General features: G+C 40.4%; 2 protein-coding genes across 3 annotated transcripts in view; one reads left to right on the top strand and one right to left on the bottom strand.

Annotated features, from left to right (window-relative positions):
* The window catches only part of tdrd3 (tudor domain containing 3), a 33512-nt gene extending 25538 nt beyond the window's left edge, over window positions 1-7974 (top strand). Inside the window, exons 12-14 of one of the 2 annotated variants that reach the window (XM_084064536.1) lie at window positions 983-1108; window positions 4587-4739; window positions 7757-7974. In XM_084064536.1, coding sequence (XP_083920662.1) covers window positions 983-1108; window positions 4587-4715 — 255 coding nt within the window. In that variant the 3' untranslated portion in view covers window positions 4716-4739; window positions 7757-7974. The remainder of the gene's footprint in view (window positions 1-982; window positions 1109-4586; window positions 4740-7756) is intronic. The other variant, XM_084064537.1, reaches the window with a different exon arrangement.
* Window positions 1-17369, bottom strand: part of pcdh20 (protocadherin 20) — a 221721-nt gene that overhangs the window by 177646 nt on the left and 26706 nt on the right. The gene's annotated exons all lie outside the window — the stretch shown is intronic.

Below are 17369 nucleotides of genomic sequence, written 5' to 3'. Positions count from 1 at the left end.
ATCTACAAGCTCATAGCGCGGCACTCGGTGCCGCGCTATGAGCTTGTAGATCTGCTATTTTTGAATAGCCAAAGTGTAAAATAATGCTTTTTAGCTCAAATACACAGATGCGTTCCAGGTCTTAATGGGTTAAATGTCAGTCACAGTTTTGCATTATTCCCATATCATCTCAGTCAACTCTGTGAACATAGGGAAGGATGCCAGAGACTGATCAGTCTTCATTCAAATATTCTAATGCCCTGGCCAAGATTTTTTGACTATTCTAATTTTTCGTTGGCATCCCAAATAGAAACAAACTCTTCTCAAGTTACAGATTCAAGAAACAATTGCCTGTGATACGACTAAATGAAACCTAGACGCAAAGTTTGGTGCAAATGCATTGACAGTGAATGTGAGATTGACTCATTGTTTATTCGAACATTTACATAAAAGCACAGTTTATTTTGCTTGGGAATCTAACGGTAATTAACCACAACATCTATCATTGTGTCCACAAAGCTGTGGTCTTCCATTTACTCTTTATGACAATCTTTCGTCCTTGTTTCACTTTTTTTTTTTTGGGGGGGGTGGGGGGGGGGGGGGGGGGGGCGTATTTAGAAATGTCAAGCATGTTGATCTTATTTTAAGGGAGATTAGGTAATTACTGCCTCTCTACTCTACTAGTTTATCTCTATTGAAAAGAGAGACACTGTAGGGGATAGAAAGTCTTATGATGGGATTTATGTTTCCCATGATCTATGTACATTAATTACATACCGTTGTTTGTAGCACTTAATTTTTTGCTATTCCACAAAATGCCTAAAATTCTAATTTAGTGTTCATTTGTGGTTCTGGAGACATTGTAGCATGTTTAATTTAATTTGCATCGAGTAGTGACTGTGCTCAGAGGATTGACGATGTTTTCGATGTTTTCTCTCTCTCTCTTTGTGTGTGTGTGTGTGTGTGTGTGTGTGTGTGTGTGTGTGCATGTTGTCCCCAAAAGTTCTACCGTGCCAGAATCGACGCTGTGCATCCATCAGGCTCGACGGCGGTGGTGGTGTTCAGCGAGTACGGAAACTGCGAGGAAGTCCTGCTGCACAATATCAAACCTGCGGACGCTGACTGCTGGGTGAGCAATGAATGAGAACATGGGTCACACGTTGTGCATGGAAACCTCTCTTCAAATAAACATTCTATGGAAGCGTTACAGTCTTAATTGGCTTCAGCACAGCGGCCCGCCCGACAAACCATGTCCTGTTGCACAACAACCGCAACCCGTGGTGTGCTGACTGCTGGGATAGAGAGGAAGATTATACTGTCGCTGTCTGGCAGAAACCTTGTACTGTAATGTCCAAAAAAAACAGTTTCTTTTCAGGAAATGGAAAAAAACTTTACCTGCATTCCACAAGCTTGTTAATACTTCTTTTGGTTAATACTTCTTTTGGTTAAAAATGTATTAAACCCACAGACCGATGTAACCACTTTCAACCCACGCTGGGGCAAGACTCTAGCCTGTTGAAAGTCTAAAACAGAGGTACTGAAATGTGGCGTAAGTATCGCCCAACAAGGAAATTAGGTTGACAGATTTATACAAATTTGTTAACATTCTCTCTGTGCATGAAACGAGTGTTGTGATTAGTCAAAAAAAAAGCCTTTTTATAGACACTCTTTGTATTAGATCGTGACAGCCTGGTGTCCCTCATTTTGGGCATGAAAATTCTGGAGGGGAAAAAAAGAAAAAGATCTAAAAGCTCACATCACATCACGATGCGTTGTGTGAGCTTGTAGATCGGCAATTTGCTACTGTACTTTCGCACCCGTTTTTAAGTATAAAATAGAGCATTCATGATGATGAAATATGGAGATTTCAAGGTTTCTTCCTGACAGCGACGATATCAATCTGTGTTACACAAACACACACGAGATTAAACGCCTCTTTGACTAAGTCCGTCACAATTGATTTTGTGATAAAAGAATATTTCCCAAATGCGATTTAACCCATTGATACCTGGAACGCATCTGTGTCACTTTAGATGTCTTTGGCTATTCAAAAATAGCAGATATACAAGCTCATAGCGCGGCACCGAGTGCCGCGCTACGAGCTTGTAGATCTGCTATTTTTGAAAAATCGTGAAAATATTTTTAAATTTTTTTTTCCGATTATTTTTTTTTAGGATTTAGAACTTTTTTTAGACGCGGCCTCAGGTCTTAATGGGTTAATAGGATTCCTTGTTGTCCTGCAGTTAGACTTTAGATTTCATGGTCCCCCAACGTGAAATTTCCTTTTCCACAGCAGGCGTACAGTACCAAACAACCACACAATAACAACATACATACAGACAGACAGACAGACAGGTAGTACACACACTGGCCTGTTCAGAGGGGCCTATTTTTTTTCTTTTTTCTTTGGCTATTCAAAAATAGCAGATATATTTCAAAAATAGATCTGCTATTTTTGAAAAATCTTGGGAAAAAAAAATTGAGATTTTTTTTTCAAAAAACTGTTAGGATTTAGAAAACATTTTAAATAATCGCCTCAGGTCTTAAAGGGTTAAGGTGGATATGGCAGCGGTGCGGGACGGGTGTTAGGCTTTTCCCTAATGAGTGAGTCCTTTGTTGTGCTAGTGTTCTGGTACAGTAGGGCAAAGTGGTGATTGAGTGGATGTGTGATGTCCTGTTTCTATTGAGGTTGCATTGCACGAAAGGCCTTATCGTTTTAGTTAGTTCAGTTAGTCTGTTTAGGATGGATCGATGAGTTAGGTCAAGAAGAAGTGAAAATATGTTGCTATACTGTAACTACCTGGCCATGATAAAAGTCCAAAAGTTATCAGTCAACATTATCTGTTGCTTCTGAGTTCCATGAGCAAAACACTGGAATAGGCTCCATGCACAGCAGCCATATTGGAAAGAACATTGCCTTGCCGAGCCATGTGGCCCATAGGGCAGGAGCCTATCTCCTGTTTCTATAGAGTGTGGCAGCTTGCTGTACAAGTACACCCCCTGGACATGACGCTAGTATGTCACAGGGACTTACCCCCAATCCAACCCTTGATGCTGAGTGCCAGTCAGGGAGGCATTGGGTGCCATTTTTTTTTTTTTAGAGTCTTTGGTATGACTCGGCCGGGGATCGAAGCCCAACCTCCCAGTCTCAGGGCGGACGGACACTTCTTAACCACAACTTGAGCTGGTACTTGTACTAGCTTAGCTGTGCAAACGTGACGCTAAGCTGCCAATCCGTGAAGCCATCCGTTCGGCCAATCAGGGAAATTGATGCGTACGATCTCCCAAACACACTTGAGACTTTGTGCATTCTCTTCAGACCCGCCGACAGATACAGATATTTGTGATATTTGTGGTTATTTTTCTTATTAATCGCCTCGATGTGTCGCTTATGGGAGAGCGCCCCCTGGCGTGATAAACGACACATCTAGCTCATAAAAATCAAATAACCGGGGCTACGTTAGTAACCTATGGTTTTTCTGTTCTCGGAAACCGTTGGACCGTCCGAATTGTCATTGGTCAGCAGCGCACACATACAGTATGAGAGACACGCCAAGTTTGAGACTGCTTGGTCATACGCTTTCCGATTTACGCCTGGGACAGTGTGACAGACAGACACACACACACACACACACACACAGATTCCGTAAATTATAGTATAGATATTCAATCTCATTGGGTATTGAATCTCATTGGGTACCAAAATCACACGTTTAGCAAATCAACAATTATATTAAAATAATATTAACACATCACCCGCCAAGGTATTAAACATTGTTTGTTATCCCCTTGCCAGCGTAATTACCTTCATCCGATGATATTTGAAACGCCGTGGAGGCGACATTGTATTCCAAAAAAACTAAAAAGGCGGAGGGAATGGGTAAGCGGAGGAATCTGAGTATTCAGACGGACCACAACTTTCCAACCGCGATCCGCCATTTTGGGGCTGGGGGCCGCTGAAAACAGTGGTTTTCAATGCAAAAAAAAAGCAGCAACTGAGTTACAGCTGTTTTTCTGAAAATCCCATAGTCAGGGCGGGCGGAAGTGATGTTTTTTGGAATGATCTCACATCCACATGCTTCTTCTCTAATTGACGATGGATCATCACAGAGCTGTCTTATGGTGCCTAAAACAGCGTGCTAATTGTTTTTAATAGATCGCATTTATGCGATTTGGCGGACAAGTGCCCTATTTAATAGAACGCATTTATGCGCGATTGGCAGGAAATGAGTTAATAATCCAGAGATGTTCTTTTGGGAAAGTGAAATGGCTGGTTATATTACCCTTGACAGAGGCTCTGTAAGCACAACAAAAATGTATAGGTCACCAATATTTGTGTAACATGAGTGAAAATACACAGTATGCTGCTAGACTCGTTTTGTTGGCCATGGTTCATGCAAGTGTGATTTTTGCCATACAATGCAGGTGAAAGGAAATCACTGCTTCTGGTTCCTTTGCTCAAAGAGCCCAGAAGCAAACGGATGAAGGCAATATGTTTGACTCCTGTCACAACCCATGTTAGCTATACACAACAGAAGATTCTGCCAAAGTTCCAACATCACTTTTTTTACATGCACCCACAACAGCAATTGCATGTTTTCTGGTAGGAGGAAGATGATGGGCACAGTGATAGTTCTCTAGAGTTCCGTCGCGGGGGAGATGGGCAGCCCAGACGCCCAGACGCACGCACGCGGCCCACAAAGGAGTACTACCAACCACCTAGGGCACGTGATTGAGTCCTCTCCATTTGTCCCTGGCAGGTAAAACAAAATAACGAAACGCATTATTGTGCTATTTTAACCCATTAAGACCTGGGACGCATCTGTGTCACTTTTTGATTTGAGCTAAAAAAAAAACATTATTTTACACTTTGGCTATTCAAAAATAGCAGATCTACAAGCTCGTAGCGCGGCACCGAGTGCCGCGCTACGAGCTTGTAGATCTGCTATTTTTGAAAAATCGAGAAAATGTGTGCAAATTAATATATTTATATTCTTTTAAAGCGAACATTTTTAACTCAAATCTTTGCTTCTGGGGGGTCCCTGGAACAAAATATTTTGAGATGGGGGGGTCCGCGGCAAAATACATAGAATTTTGGGGGTCCTTGACATGAAAACGTTTGAGAACCACTGATATAGAAACATGCGTTTTTCAGAAAACTGTTAGGATTTATAGGAGACATTTGTAGAATCGGCTTCAGGTCTTAATGGGTTAGAAAAAAAACAATATATCCATGAGTTTCCTCGGGTGTGTGGGCATCACTTCCTGTCGATTTGATCCAATGATATCCAATCAAATCGACAGGAAGTGATGCCCACACACCCTAGGAAACTTGTGGATAATGGATAGGATAGTTGAGAGACAGGAAACTAAGGCAGAGAGGGGGAAGACACGTCCCCAGCTGGACTCAAACCGGACACATTGTGATCATGTTGTTGATGTTGTTGATGACACACGACTAGTGAACAGCCCCCCGTGTGCCCACTTTGTGCTATTGTCTTCTTCAGTAAAGTTGCCTTTTATCTTCCCTGTGAGATCAGCGTGAGTCAAGGTTGACTTATATTGTGTTGTGCTTTGGTAGCAGAGTGAGTGCCACGTGTCATCAGGATAAACAAGGTTTAACCAAGGTCCTAGAAGTGCTTGAATTCAACGCCCAAGTACTGTTTCTTTACAGACGAGGAATACTGCCATTCCACGGAAAATGACAGTACTTTTTATGCTCGTAGCTGATATTTAATTTGGAAACCTCCGATCAGCTAAAGCGCTAGGAACCGGCAGATCTTGAGATGATCATATACACGCCATCCATAATAGCCGGTTCATTAATCTTCAAATGACTAAATCAATGATTGTGGTCATTGTCACACAGCTAGGGAATGCTGTGCTCGAGACCCACTTTAATGGCAAATTTCACATTAACACCACAAAGGTCTCTCTATCGGCATTGACTGTACCTACTTAATCCAATGAAAGAGCCATATATAACCATGATTGATTACCGAGCCATTTTTAAAGTCAATGGAAGCTGCTTTTCATACTCTCAAGTCTCATTTAATTAAATGTTGTTTGTGAAGGGCACACAGTGTAGCATGTAGCTGTTCCACAACGCAAACATAATTAAAAACTGATATTTGTTCCTGACTTTAAAGCGTACTTAAGCCTTTTAAAACTAGCAGGCGTGGTGTATAGTGAACACACTGGCTCAGCTACTGTATATCATATCCCAATAAAAACATGCCGATAATGTCATCTTATAGAAATTAACTTATTAACTCACACTACATTTTTACCAAAATACTGCACAGAGAAGTATGTCCTGTATAAGGCATAATTACATGTTGCTGAAAAAGAGCTAAATAGTATATTAATAGCACAAAACATTGCAAGAAGATATGGTTTAAAAACCATCCCACTAGGTCCACACCATTAGATAGCATTAGCAATGTAACGTTGTATGCAAATCACTGACTCACTTAACCCATTAAGACCCGAAGCCGATTCTTCTGTACCAATGTCTTCTAAATCCCAACAGTATTCTGAAAAAACGTATTCATTTGGCCACCGACTCCCATCTCTAAAATATGTTGTTCCAGGGACCCCCCAGAAGCAAAGATTTGAGTTAAAGGTAGGGTAAGTGATATTTTTTGGTTAAAACAAAAAGTATTTTGTTAAAAGGTTAAAGCATTATATTCTGATAGTAATCATTGCTATAGAGTGTTTGTTCAGTAACAGGAGTCTCCCTGTCTCTCCAGCTCTTTAACTCATATACTGCCTAGAACGACTAAAACGACTTCTGTCCATAAGCCATGCCTGCCAAGAACGACTAAAACGACTTTTTTTAAAATTAAAAAAAATAAAAATATATTTTTTTTTTTTTTTTTTTTTTTTTTAGATTTTTTTTTTTTTTTTTGACCCAAAGACCAAGGAGATATGATTTTTCGAAGATATAGACTCCCATCCACTTCCTTGTTAACTTAAAACTTAAAAATTCTGTATCTCGGCTCCTGAGTACTTTTTTTTTTTCAATGAAAAATATGGCAGTGTTCAAACGCGGCCAGAATAATTCTGGCAGTGAATGAGTTAATAAACAGAAAATACATTTTCCGGTAGGTGTCAAAATCTCAGCCAATCAGGAGAAAGTACCCATTTTTAAGCTTCATTTTTATAGTGTTCCAGTTCCAATTTTGCCTGCTCATTTCTTAGTGTCATCACTTCCAATTTCACTTGTTTAATCTATATCCTGATTGAGTTCTCTGTCCTGATTGGATAAAATTGGAACTGAAACTGAAACGAAAATGTATTTTCTGTTTTATAAAGAGCTGGAGAGACAAAGAGACTCCTTTTACTGAACAAACACTCTATAGCAATGAGTACTATCAGAATATAGAGCTATTAAACACTTATTTTAACCAAAGAAAATCACTTACCCTACCTTTAAAGGTTCGCTTTAAAAGAATATATATATTCAAAATTTGCACAAATTTTCAAGATTAAAAAAAAAATAGCAGATCTATAAGATATATATTGTATATCTGCTATTTTTGAATAGCCAAAGTGTAATATAATGCTTTTTCAGCTCAAATCAAAAAATTGACACCGATGCGTTCCAGGTCTCAATGGGTTAAAACAATGCTGTCAAATGTCTGAATCAGACATCAGATGATGGAAGGAACATTGGTTGAAAATGCAGACAAAATGTAATCATTTTTTTTAATGATGTAATGTCAATGTAATAATAGTTCCTCTTTCTCTTTCTACCTACCCCCTTGCATCACAGAAGAGTCATGTCTCTCATCGTCAATCCAGAGTTCTTCCCTGAGAGTTGAAGTGTGTCCCAGTACCGTCAATAACTTTTTAAAGGGCTTACACATATGCAAAAACTGACATTTAATTGAACATCACTTAATTTGTTCTGGGCATATTTGCTGTAAATGGTGTGAAGAATTTGTAAAACGGTTGCATTGTCATGTTAATAAATGATAATTCTAGTATACACCTGTTGGGTTTCAATGTGTTTTTTTTGTATATATATACTGTACTGTATGTATGTATGTATGTTCAAATGATTAACACATTCCATGCCAGCGTTTAATCTCATAATGTACTCACCAGTGCCAGCGTTTTATTGTTGTTTTTTTTGTTTTTTTCATGTCGCCACAGACCTCGCTAAATCCGTTAAAAGTGCGCGTTCATTTGGTTCTAAACACACAGGGGATCTGTGTGAGACGAGCAGTGAAGACCGCTTCGCTTTGCGATCCGCCATCTTGAAGCTACAGCGGTGAACGCTAAACAGTGATCAGCGAGGAGAAAAACAACAACCGAGATAAACGACTTTTAGGTTTCGTTCTAGACAGGAAACGGATACGATCGGAAACACCGGAACTCGGATAATTCAGTTTCTGGTGGTGCTACCAGAAACGGAAGTGTATCAAAAATGAGTGCAATGTGAACTTTTTTTTTTTTTTTCAAAAAAGATCTACGCGACTGGCACGTGGTGGCTTTAAATAGGTTCGCGTAGATCTACGCAACTGCCACTCAATGTGTTAATTTAATGCAGGGGTCTTCAACAGGGGGTCCGGGACCCATAGGGGGTACCTCAGAGTTACCACAGGGGGTCCCCCAAATCTTTGTGTGATATGATATATTTTTTTTACAAAAACAAACCTTGAACTTGAACCCTAGTATCCCTTTTCTGAGGAGAACTTTAGCCAAAAAATAGCAGATCTACAAGCTCACAACGCCTCGCGCTGTGAGCTTGTAGATCGGCTATTTTTGGCAAAAAGTTATAGGTGTGTAGAGGGAAAAAAGAGCAGCAAAAGTTTATCTGATACATAATTTTGTACAATATAGACGGGGTCCCTGCTTCATCTCTCTCTCAGCTAGGGGGTCCTTGGCCTGAAAACGTTGAAGACCCCTGATCTAATGTATAACAGGAAAACTATTATAACTAGTAATATTACAGATATGACCTAATGGTCTAACTTGAAAAATGCTATATTAGGTCAATTTGTTAAGTGACTGTCAAAACTAGTTACAATGTGCTGTACTATGAAAAAGCTTTACATAAACATAAGAGTATAATAGTAAAATATGAAGTTTAAGACACTAACAGGATAAAACAACAGACATTAAAACTGCACAGAAGGTGAACGCATTACAAGACCAAATTGCTTGTGAAACGAGGGAGTTTTTACCATCTTAAAAAAAAAGGCATTAATTGTATTGGTTTTGAAATGCTGTCATGCCACATGTCTTTGTAGCTTCTATGTGGTGTTTCCTCTCTTCATCGCTGCATGCATGGGCAGAGACACTGCTAATCACAAGTGTGCACCTCTAGCTCATTTGTCGTGTTCCGTGGAGCAAGACCAAAGGGTAAGACAATCTCATCTGCCTGTAATAGAGACGGTAACACTGGAGAGATATCATTTTGCACATTACAAAAGGGACTATCGCTGGCTTTCCATGCACGCTGCACACACCACTGGGCTAGCTATTTATGGACTGTTGCCGTGCAGCAGGAGACAAGTTTTAACACATTGAGAAACAATCTCCATCTCCGCTTCAATTTCACTTTTACCCACAGGTGGGGTTGAGTGGACAAAGGCACCCAGGGTTCAGCGGGGAGGTCACCTCGCAATTCTATATCACTAGTCTAAAGGATTTGCTCCGTTTTCCAAGCGAGGCTCCAAGTGAGCATAGATTAATAATTGACAGCCGGTAATATGGAAACCCGCCCAACAGCCAGGGAACTGAAAGTGAAGCTGTTAAGAGCTTCCTTGTAGTCTAAAATGTGCTGTAGACCACAAGATAAACCTGTACTGAGTGAGTAACGGTCATAAGTGCTTATTTAACAAGCAACTTATAATGGTAGAAAAACGGGCGTATTGGTGAAGGGAAGTTTAACTAGAATGCTAACTTAGTGGTGGTGCGTGCTAAGCAGAACGGCGTGCCCAAATGCTGATGCACAAAAATATTCAAACCAAATTTGTTTTTTAGGTTATCTGGGGAAAAGTGACGCAGTTGGAAATGTGAGTTACTGCACCAGTCTTGCTGTCACTTGGAGCTAGACAAGTGTAATCTGATTCCTAGTGAATGGATAGGCCAATATGGCTGTTTCCTGTGGCTGAAGGAGAGAGACTTGGGTAGCAGTTTAAATAACGTTGATTAAAGACTCCTGACGATGTTTGACGATATATGACATTCGAATTAGGTACTAATATCTGAAATAATAATAAAAAAACCTTCAGGATGAAACGCTTAATTAAAAGTGTTTGACCCTGTGGGTCATATTAAATGTAATGAAGCTGCATTAAATGGGTCAACTGGCACCCTTAGGCTGTTATGAATGTAATCCCATAAAAAAGCTGAGTTAAATCTCCACCAAAAAGTTGTCAGTGTCCCAAGACAGATTTACGAGTTGCTTACTTGTCGATGTATCTGGTCTTTATTCAGACTTGTTGATGTGTCTAGAGGAAATCCAGAGATGTGTTTTCCCCTGACAAACGGGTCCTGCATGGTTATATTAGCTGGATCACAACGGAATTGCATTTGACATAACAGAGAAGTTATTATGCCGTCTAAACCTTTTGCCATCACCATTTCTTGTTTGGACTTAAATATACATTTTCCCCGGGAATTTCTGAAATCATACGAGTACTATGAGGCAAAAGAGCAGTCAACTTTGATTTTACTGTGTTTTCATCCATATAGGATGATGAAAGCATAGCACTACTATAGCAACCGCAACCCTAGTTTTTTGAGTAATGGCAATATATACTGTATACCGGGTTACTCTTGCTGGTCATAAGAATTCACATTGTTAGACAAAAAACATGTTGGAGGTGAGAATTCAGCAAAGCATTATAATTCAAGTATTGTATTTACTGTTGTTAGAGCTGGGCTGTACATTTGAACGTGGCATTGCCAATTAGAATCTCAGATCTTTGCCCTCTGGCTTTGAAAGAGTTGTTTGTGCTGCCAGAATAGCAATTATGAATTATAAAAACTGAATGCGATTATCGTCTATTTCTTTTAATTTTATTCACAATTGGTTCACTCTTGAAGAGCTGTACAAAGTAAGCAAGGTTGACCCTTTGTTAGGTACTGCCAACCCACCATATCTCTCTCACTGTGTGTGTGTGTGTGTGTGTGTCTCTCTCTCTCTCTCTCTCTCTCTCTCTCTCTCTCTCTCTCTCTCTCTCTCCCGTACACAATAGGGGTGGGACGATATTGTGATAAATCGCGATACTTCCTCCCGCGATAAATAATCAATATACTGCCGAAAAATATCGATATTGAAAAAAAAAAGAGTTTTTGATACGTTGTTCTTTCCGACTCTGTATTTGTGTGATGATGATTTTGAACTGTTTGGTGCTATTTTATGTGTTTAGGAATTGAATACAAGGAATATCGTGATATATCGTTTGTGAAATTTCATGCAATATATCGTTATATCGCAATATATCGAATATTGTGATTTTATTTTTATCGAGGGCCTAATATCGCCACAGATATCGTATCGTGAGACGCCCATATCGTCCCACCCCTAGTACACAACATCACTGTTATTGTGCATGATGTACCGCACCAGTGGATTATACAGCTATATATGGATTATACAGCAATAAAGGTACTCTGTTCCTTGAATCAATGTCTGTAAGAAACATGGACATTCTGTACACTTAGATTGCTGGACACAAACACAAATATGTCTCAGACCGTGCGATATACAGTGTTTGTTTGGCCTAGACTTTGTTTTTGTGTGCGCACGCACACTTGGGTGAGAGGAAACCTGCAGAGCTGAAAAGATGTTCTTCGGTTGCTGCCTCGCCTTTTCCCAGGCAAGCCCTCTCTCCCCGTCGCTCACACACAGTTCTCTTTGCCTTGCAACCCGATCAGCTTTAGTAATAGAAGGAGGAATGCTTTTCTGCCCTTGAGAGGGGAATGGCCGCCCTCCTCCCCTCACCAACAACACGCCATCCCTCTGCCCCCTTTACCTCGTTTCCCACCTGCCTCTCTCTCTCCCTCTCTCTCTCTCTCCAGCCGTCTCCATTCACAGCTGTTGGGCCATTATCATTTCACTTGCCCGACCCCTCTCCCTTCATCACAGTACTATAGCACCTTTGTGGCGGTGACATTTGAACCCTGTGATCTTGTTAAAAGTCTCCATACATAATCCCTGTCCACCTTCTCTACATGAACAGCCTTAACACGATAAGACCGGGAACGCATCTGTGTCATTTTAAGATTTCTTTGGGCTATTCAAAAATAGCAGATATACAAGCTCATAGCGCGGCACCGAGTAAAAAAAAAAATCAGATATGAGCTTGTAGATCTGATTTTTTTTTGAAAAATCATGAAAATGTGTGCAAATCTTTGAATATATATATTATTAAGCAAACATTTTTTTACTCAAATCTTTGCTTCAGGGGGGTTCCTGGAACAACATATTTTGAGATGGGGGGTCCACAGCCAAATACATATCATTTTGGGGGTCCTTGGCATGAACATTTTTTGAGGACCACTGGTATTATGGCAACATCATTTTTTTCCCCAAAAACTGACAAAAGACATTTGTAGAATCCCCAGAAGCAAAGATTTGAGTTAAAAATATTCGCTTTAAAAATATTTATATTTAAAGATTTGCACATTATTTTCACGATTTTTTACAAAAATAGCAGATCTACAAGCTCATAGCGCGGCACTCGGTGCCGCGCTATGAGCTTGTATATCTGCTATTTTTGAATAGCCAAATAAATCTAAAAATGACAGACGTGTTCCCGGTCTTAAAGGGTTAACAATGGTCATTGTTTCTCTCCTCATATAGACGGTAGAACAGTATGACTGGTCTCTAAGACTGGCCAGAGATTATTTGCTAGTAGAATCACTACTAATGTTGGTGGAGAGAGGCAGGGGAGTTGGAGGAATGCCATACTGTGTCCTGTCTGTATAAAATGGGACCCTTGTAAGGGGGTGGTATCCCTTACAACTACAACTGAGTAATTAAAGACCCCACTACGGAGTCATTTAATCAGCCCGCATTATGGATTCATTTGAAAGGGCAATGTGTTTGGGAAACCTTTTGTATTTTAATGTTAAATCAGGGCATCATCAACATAAAATATTTGACTTTTAAAATAGCTCTTGAAAGTGCTTTTTTCCCCATGTTTTGTTTTTAACATTGATTGACAAGATATTAAACATAGTTTTCTATCCCCATGCCAGCATATAATTACCTCAATCCGATGATATTTGAAACGCCGTGGTGGAACCGACATTGTGTCCCAAAAACACAAACAAAATAGTCCCCGTGGGTTAGCGGAGGGATCTGTGTATCCATAGGAACGACAACGTTCCAACCGCGATCCGCCATTTTGGGGCTTCGGCCCGCTGAAAACTAGTGGTTTTCAATGCAAAAAAAAGAAACTGAGTTACAGCTGTTTTTCTGAAAATCCCAAACAAGCGGATGGCTTCCTGTTTTTTCTACTTCTCTGAGTGACGATCAATCATTCCAAAGCTGTGTTAGGTCGCCCCTTGTGGAATTTCCCCCCCAAAAATGAAAGAACGCATCAATGCGATCTTGGCCATCAAGTGATGCATTTGAAAGAACGCATCAATACGATCTTGGCAATCAATGTGTTAATTCTGGCTCAAATGGAAAAGACATGCAATTCTAGTAACAGCAAAAAGAAAACATCTGTAACTAGAAGGGGCGCTCCACGATGCACATATCTCCGCCAGGCTGGGTTGCCCAGCCAGTGCTGGGGAACGTTGTGGGTTGCACCTGTCAGAACCTGACGAAGCTGTGGGGAGGAAATGGCATTTATGACATAATGGTGCAGCAATCCTCTTTTGTGGCGCCCCATATGGGCAGAAGTGAATGCCCATATATCCATGCTTTTATATGCTATAGAGGCCCCTCAACATGTGATTCCAATTTGGGGTTGATTGGATGTTGTGTTCATAGCGGGTTTTGTAAGAAATAGGCCCCTCTCACCAATTGTGGAAGCCAATTACAGGCAAATAGTATGGGATATCAAAACCCTGTTTAACGCTCATTAGGGTTGCCAACCGTCCCGTATTAGCCGGGACGCCCCGTATTTGAGCCAAAAGGGGCGTGTCCCGTACGGGACGTTGTTTGTCCCGGACTCCGGTGTAAAGGGAAAAATAAAAAATATATTTCTGTTTGCGCACACTGCAGTGTGTCTGGCTGCGTGTTTGTGTGCTGTATGCGAAGGGCGCTAGGACGGCTCAGTTGACAGGGCAGGCACAGTGCTCGCACGCGTGCGTGTGTATGTGTGTGTGTGAGATTTTCTCCGGTGGGAACGGCATCATTGTTTGTGTGGCATGTCAGCCTGTTCCCAACCCTAACCCTCTGGATGTTGGCAACCCTAACGCTCATTGTTATTTGTCCCTAATTTGGTTTAAAAAAAAACATGTTTCTGCAACAGTGACATTTGTAGCATTTGTGGTGCCCCAATGGGTTGAAGTGAAATAGCATTTGGTGCTGTGTTGTTTAGAACAGTGGTTCTTAAAGTGGGGTTGGGGACCCCCAGGGGTCCTTGGGTGGGGTTTTCAGGGGTTCCACAGCTAACTGAGTTAATATATTATCAAAATATCCTTTTACCACTTGAACCCTATATACGTACATTTGCTATTGGTATGTATGAAACATGTTGCATCGTGACTATTTTCAAAACATTTTGAAAGAATGTAGAATATTTGATACAGAAATCTTGTTTGGGGGGTCCCTCAGACAAAATATTTTCAGATGGGGGTCCGCGGCCAAATACATGAGGTCCTTGACATGAAAAAGTTAAAGAACCACTAGAAGCCCCTGTGATTCGAATTTGTGGTCGATCGAACAATGCACTCATGATTTTGGGCCATTTTTTTGCAAAACAGGCCAATCCCGCAAACTTTGAAAGGCAATTAAAGAGAAACAGAATGGAATATGGCAAATCTGATACACTCCAGAGATGACGTCTAGCGATTTGTGTGAGTTTTGGACAAAATGAAGTAGTGGGAGTAGTAGTATTGAAAAGTGTGTTTTGAACAAAATGTGGTTCAAGAATTATAGGCTTAAATGGAAAGTGGACTGGTACAGTGCCACCATGAGGCTCATTTGATGAATTTGTGGAGTATATTCAGTGTTTGACACTGATTTGTCCAGCAGTTTCCAAGATGTGCTGCACACACAAGCACACAGGGGCAAAAACATAATTTCCAACTTCAAGCCTGGCAGAGATAATTAAGTAATAGTGTGATGTAGTGTGTAATGATCACTAACACATCTGTAAATGTAGACTTGTCTTTAAGTAAATGAAAGTGTAATCTCACAAGTTGCTGCGTGCTTGTTTGCACTTCCATTGTCTCCTGTAATGTGAGACCATTACTGCTGAGGTTTGTCTTCAAAGACATGGAAGAAAAACAGGAACGAGGAAATGGCAGCTTTAAATATGATTAAAAAGATTTAATATCATGTAGAGTGATCAGCACAGGAAATTGAGAGGCTTCCAATGTCTAGGATTGGGTGTTTGCACAGTGTTAGGGCATTCATGCTGCAAAGAGGTAGCAAGGGAACAGTTTACATTTGAGATTGAAAGGAATTGAAAGACTAAAGCCTTAATACTTAGTTGTTCACCAGTGTTGTGCACCGAAAATAGCAGATCTACAAGCTCACAACACATTGCGATGCAATGCATTGGTAAGCTTATAGATCTGCTATTTTCGGTGGTGCGCAAAGAATAAATCAGGCTTAACACAAACAGCATCTGGTGCATAGCTGAACCACTAACATGCAAAAGGGAATGCCTTGGTGTGTGTGTGTGTGTGTGTGTGTGTGTGTGTGTGTGTGTGTGTGTGTGTGTGTGTGTGTGTGTGTGTGTGTGTGTGTGTGTGTGTGTGTGTGTGTGTGTGTGTGTGTGTGTGTGTGTGTGTGTGTGTGTGTGTGTATCTGCGTTCGTATATGTTTGCTGCTGGGATTTCTATGCAAATTTGATTTGTCTTGCAAAACGTAGGCCTAACATATTTGGATGAAATTTCAATAGGCTTACCAATGCGTAACACATCCACACTTGTCCTTCCTCTTGTGGAAATAGTAACGTGACTGGGTGGTATGGTACTCTTCTTGATTTAATATTGGACAAACGGTTAAACAGTCACGTAAGCTATAACACCAGCCTTGAAGTTTGCATCCCATGCAGAGTCAGACACATTTGTTTTCTTTTCCTGGACACATTTCCAAATAGGACTACTGACTGAATGTATTTATTTATCTGTTGATATAAAATTGCTTGTAATATTCTAACCGTTGGCAGATGTCTCTTATTTATATGTAGGATAAAGCAGAAATGTCCTCCAGAAACCAAAACAAATTGTTGAACATAAATGTACAAGAAACAGTCACATGTCTATGTACAGCATACACAGTACAGTATCTACTTATTCATTCCTGAAGGAGCAGCGATTGTGTGTTCTTTGTGACCTGGGAGTTGTGGAGGATGAGGTTCATTTTGTTTTTCACTGTCCACTGTACAATGATGTACGAAATTCTTTATTTGAAAAAAATGCAGGATAATAATCCAGATTTGTTTTGGATGTCTGAATGTTATATGTTAAGTTGGCTGTTCAATAAGGAAGTTTTTGTTTTAGGAAAATTCATAGAGAAAGCATGGCAGTTGAGGTGGAGGACGATGTACCCGTAACCCACAGCTTGGACAATCAAAATGTTAAATGTATTCTGTTTTTGGTGTATCTTGGTGTATGTACATTGTGTGAGTGTCTTAAAGGACGACTTCACCACTTTTCAACATATCTTCATATAATAGGTCCTCACTAATGCTCATGATAAAATGGTACATTTTTTTCCTAATCAGTGTGTCTCAGAGGAGGGCTGTAGACAGTTCAGAAACCCGTCTACCAGTGACATCATCGATGGGGAATCCAAGCTAATAGAAACTGCAGGCTTTGTATTCCTGGAAAGTTGCAATGCAATAATAGATCCCATTGTTCTCGCCTTAATACAAATCTGAATACAAAAATTGTAATCTTTTTGGGGAAAAAAATCCTGCCTAACTATGATGTCACTGGTAGACGGGTTTCTGGACTGTCCACAGCCCTCCTATGAGACACAGACCAAGTAGAAAAAAATTGTATCATTTTGAGCATTAGTGAGGACCTATTATATGAAGATACGTTGAAAAGTGGTGAAGTCGTCCTTTAAGCCCGTGCGGGCTGGGCATCCTGTGGTGCAGGACACTATGATAAAAATCTATCTATCTATCTATCTATCTATCTATCTATTCAGCTCTTGAAGCAAACATGTGTGTTAAAAGGGTAGAAAAGAGTCACAACCATTTCCTGTCAGTTCAAATATGGTAGGTTAGGTA

Source organism: Gymnoscopelus microlampas (assembly GCF_963454915.1).
Source record: "Gymnoscopelus microlampas genome assembly, chromosome: 1".
Lineage (NCBI taxonomy): Eukaryota > Metazoa > Chordata > Actinopteri > Myctophiformes > Myctophidae > Gymnoscopelus > Gymnoscopelus microlampas.
This window is presented reverse-complemented; position numbering and strand designations above follow the sequence as displayed.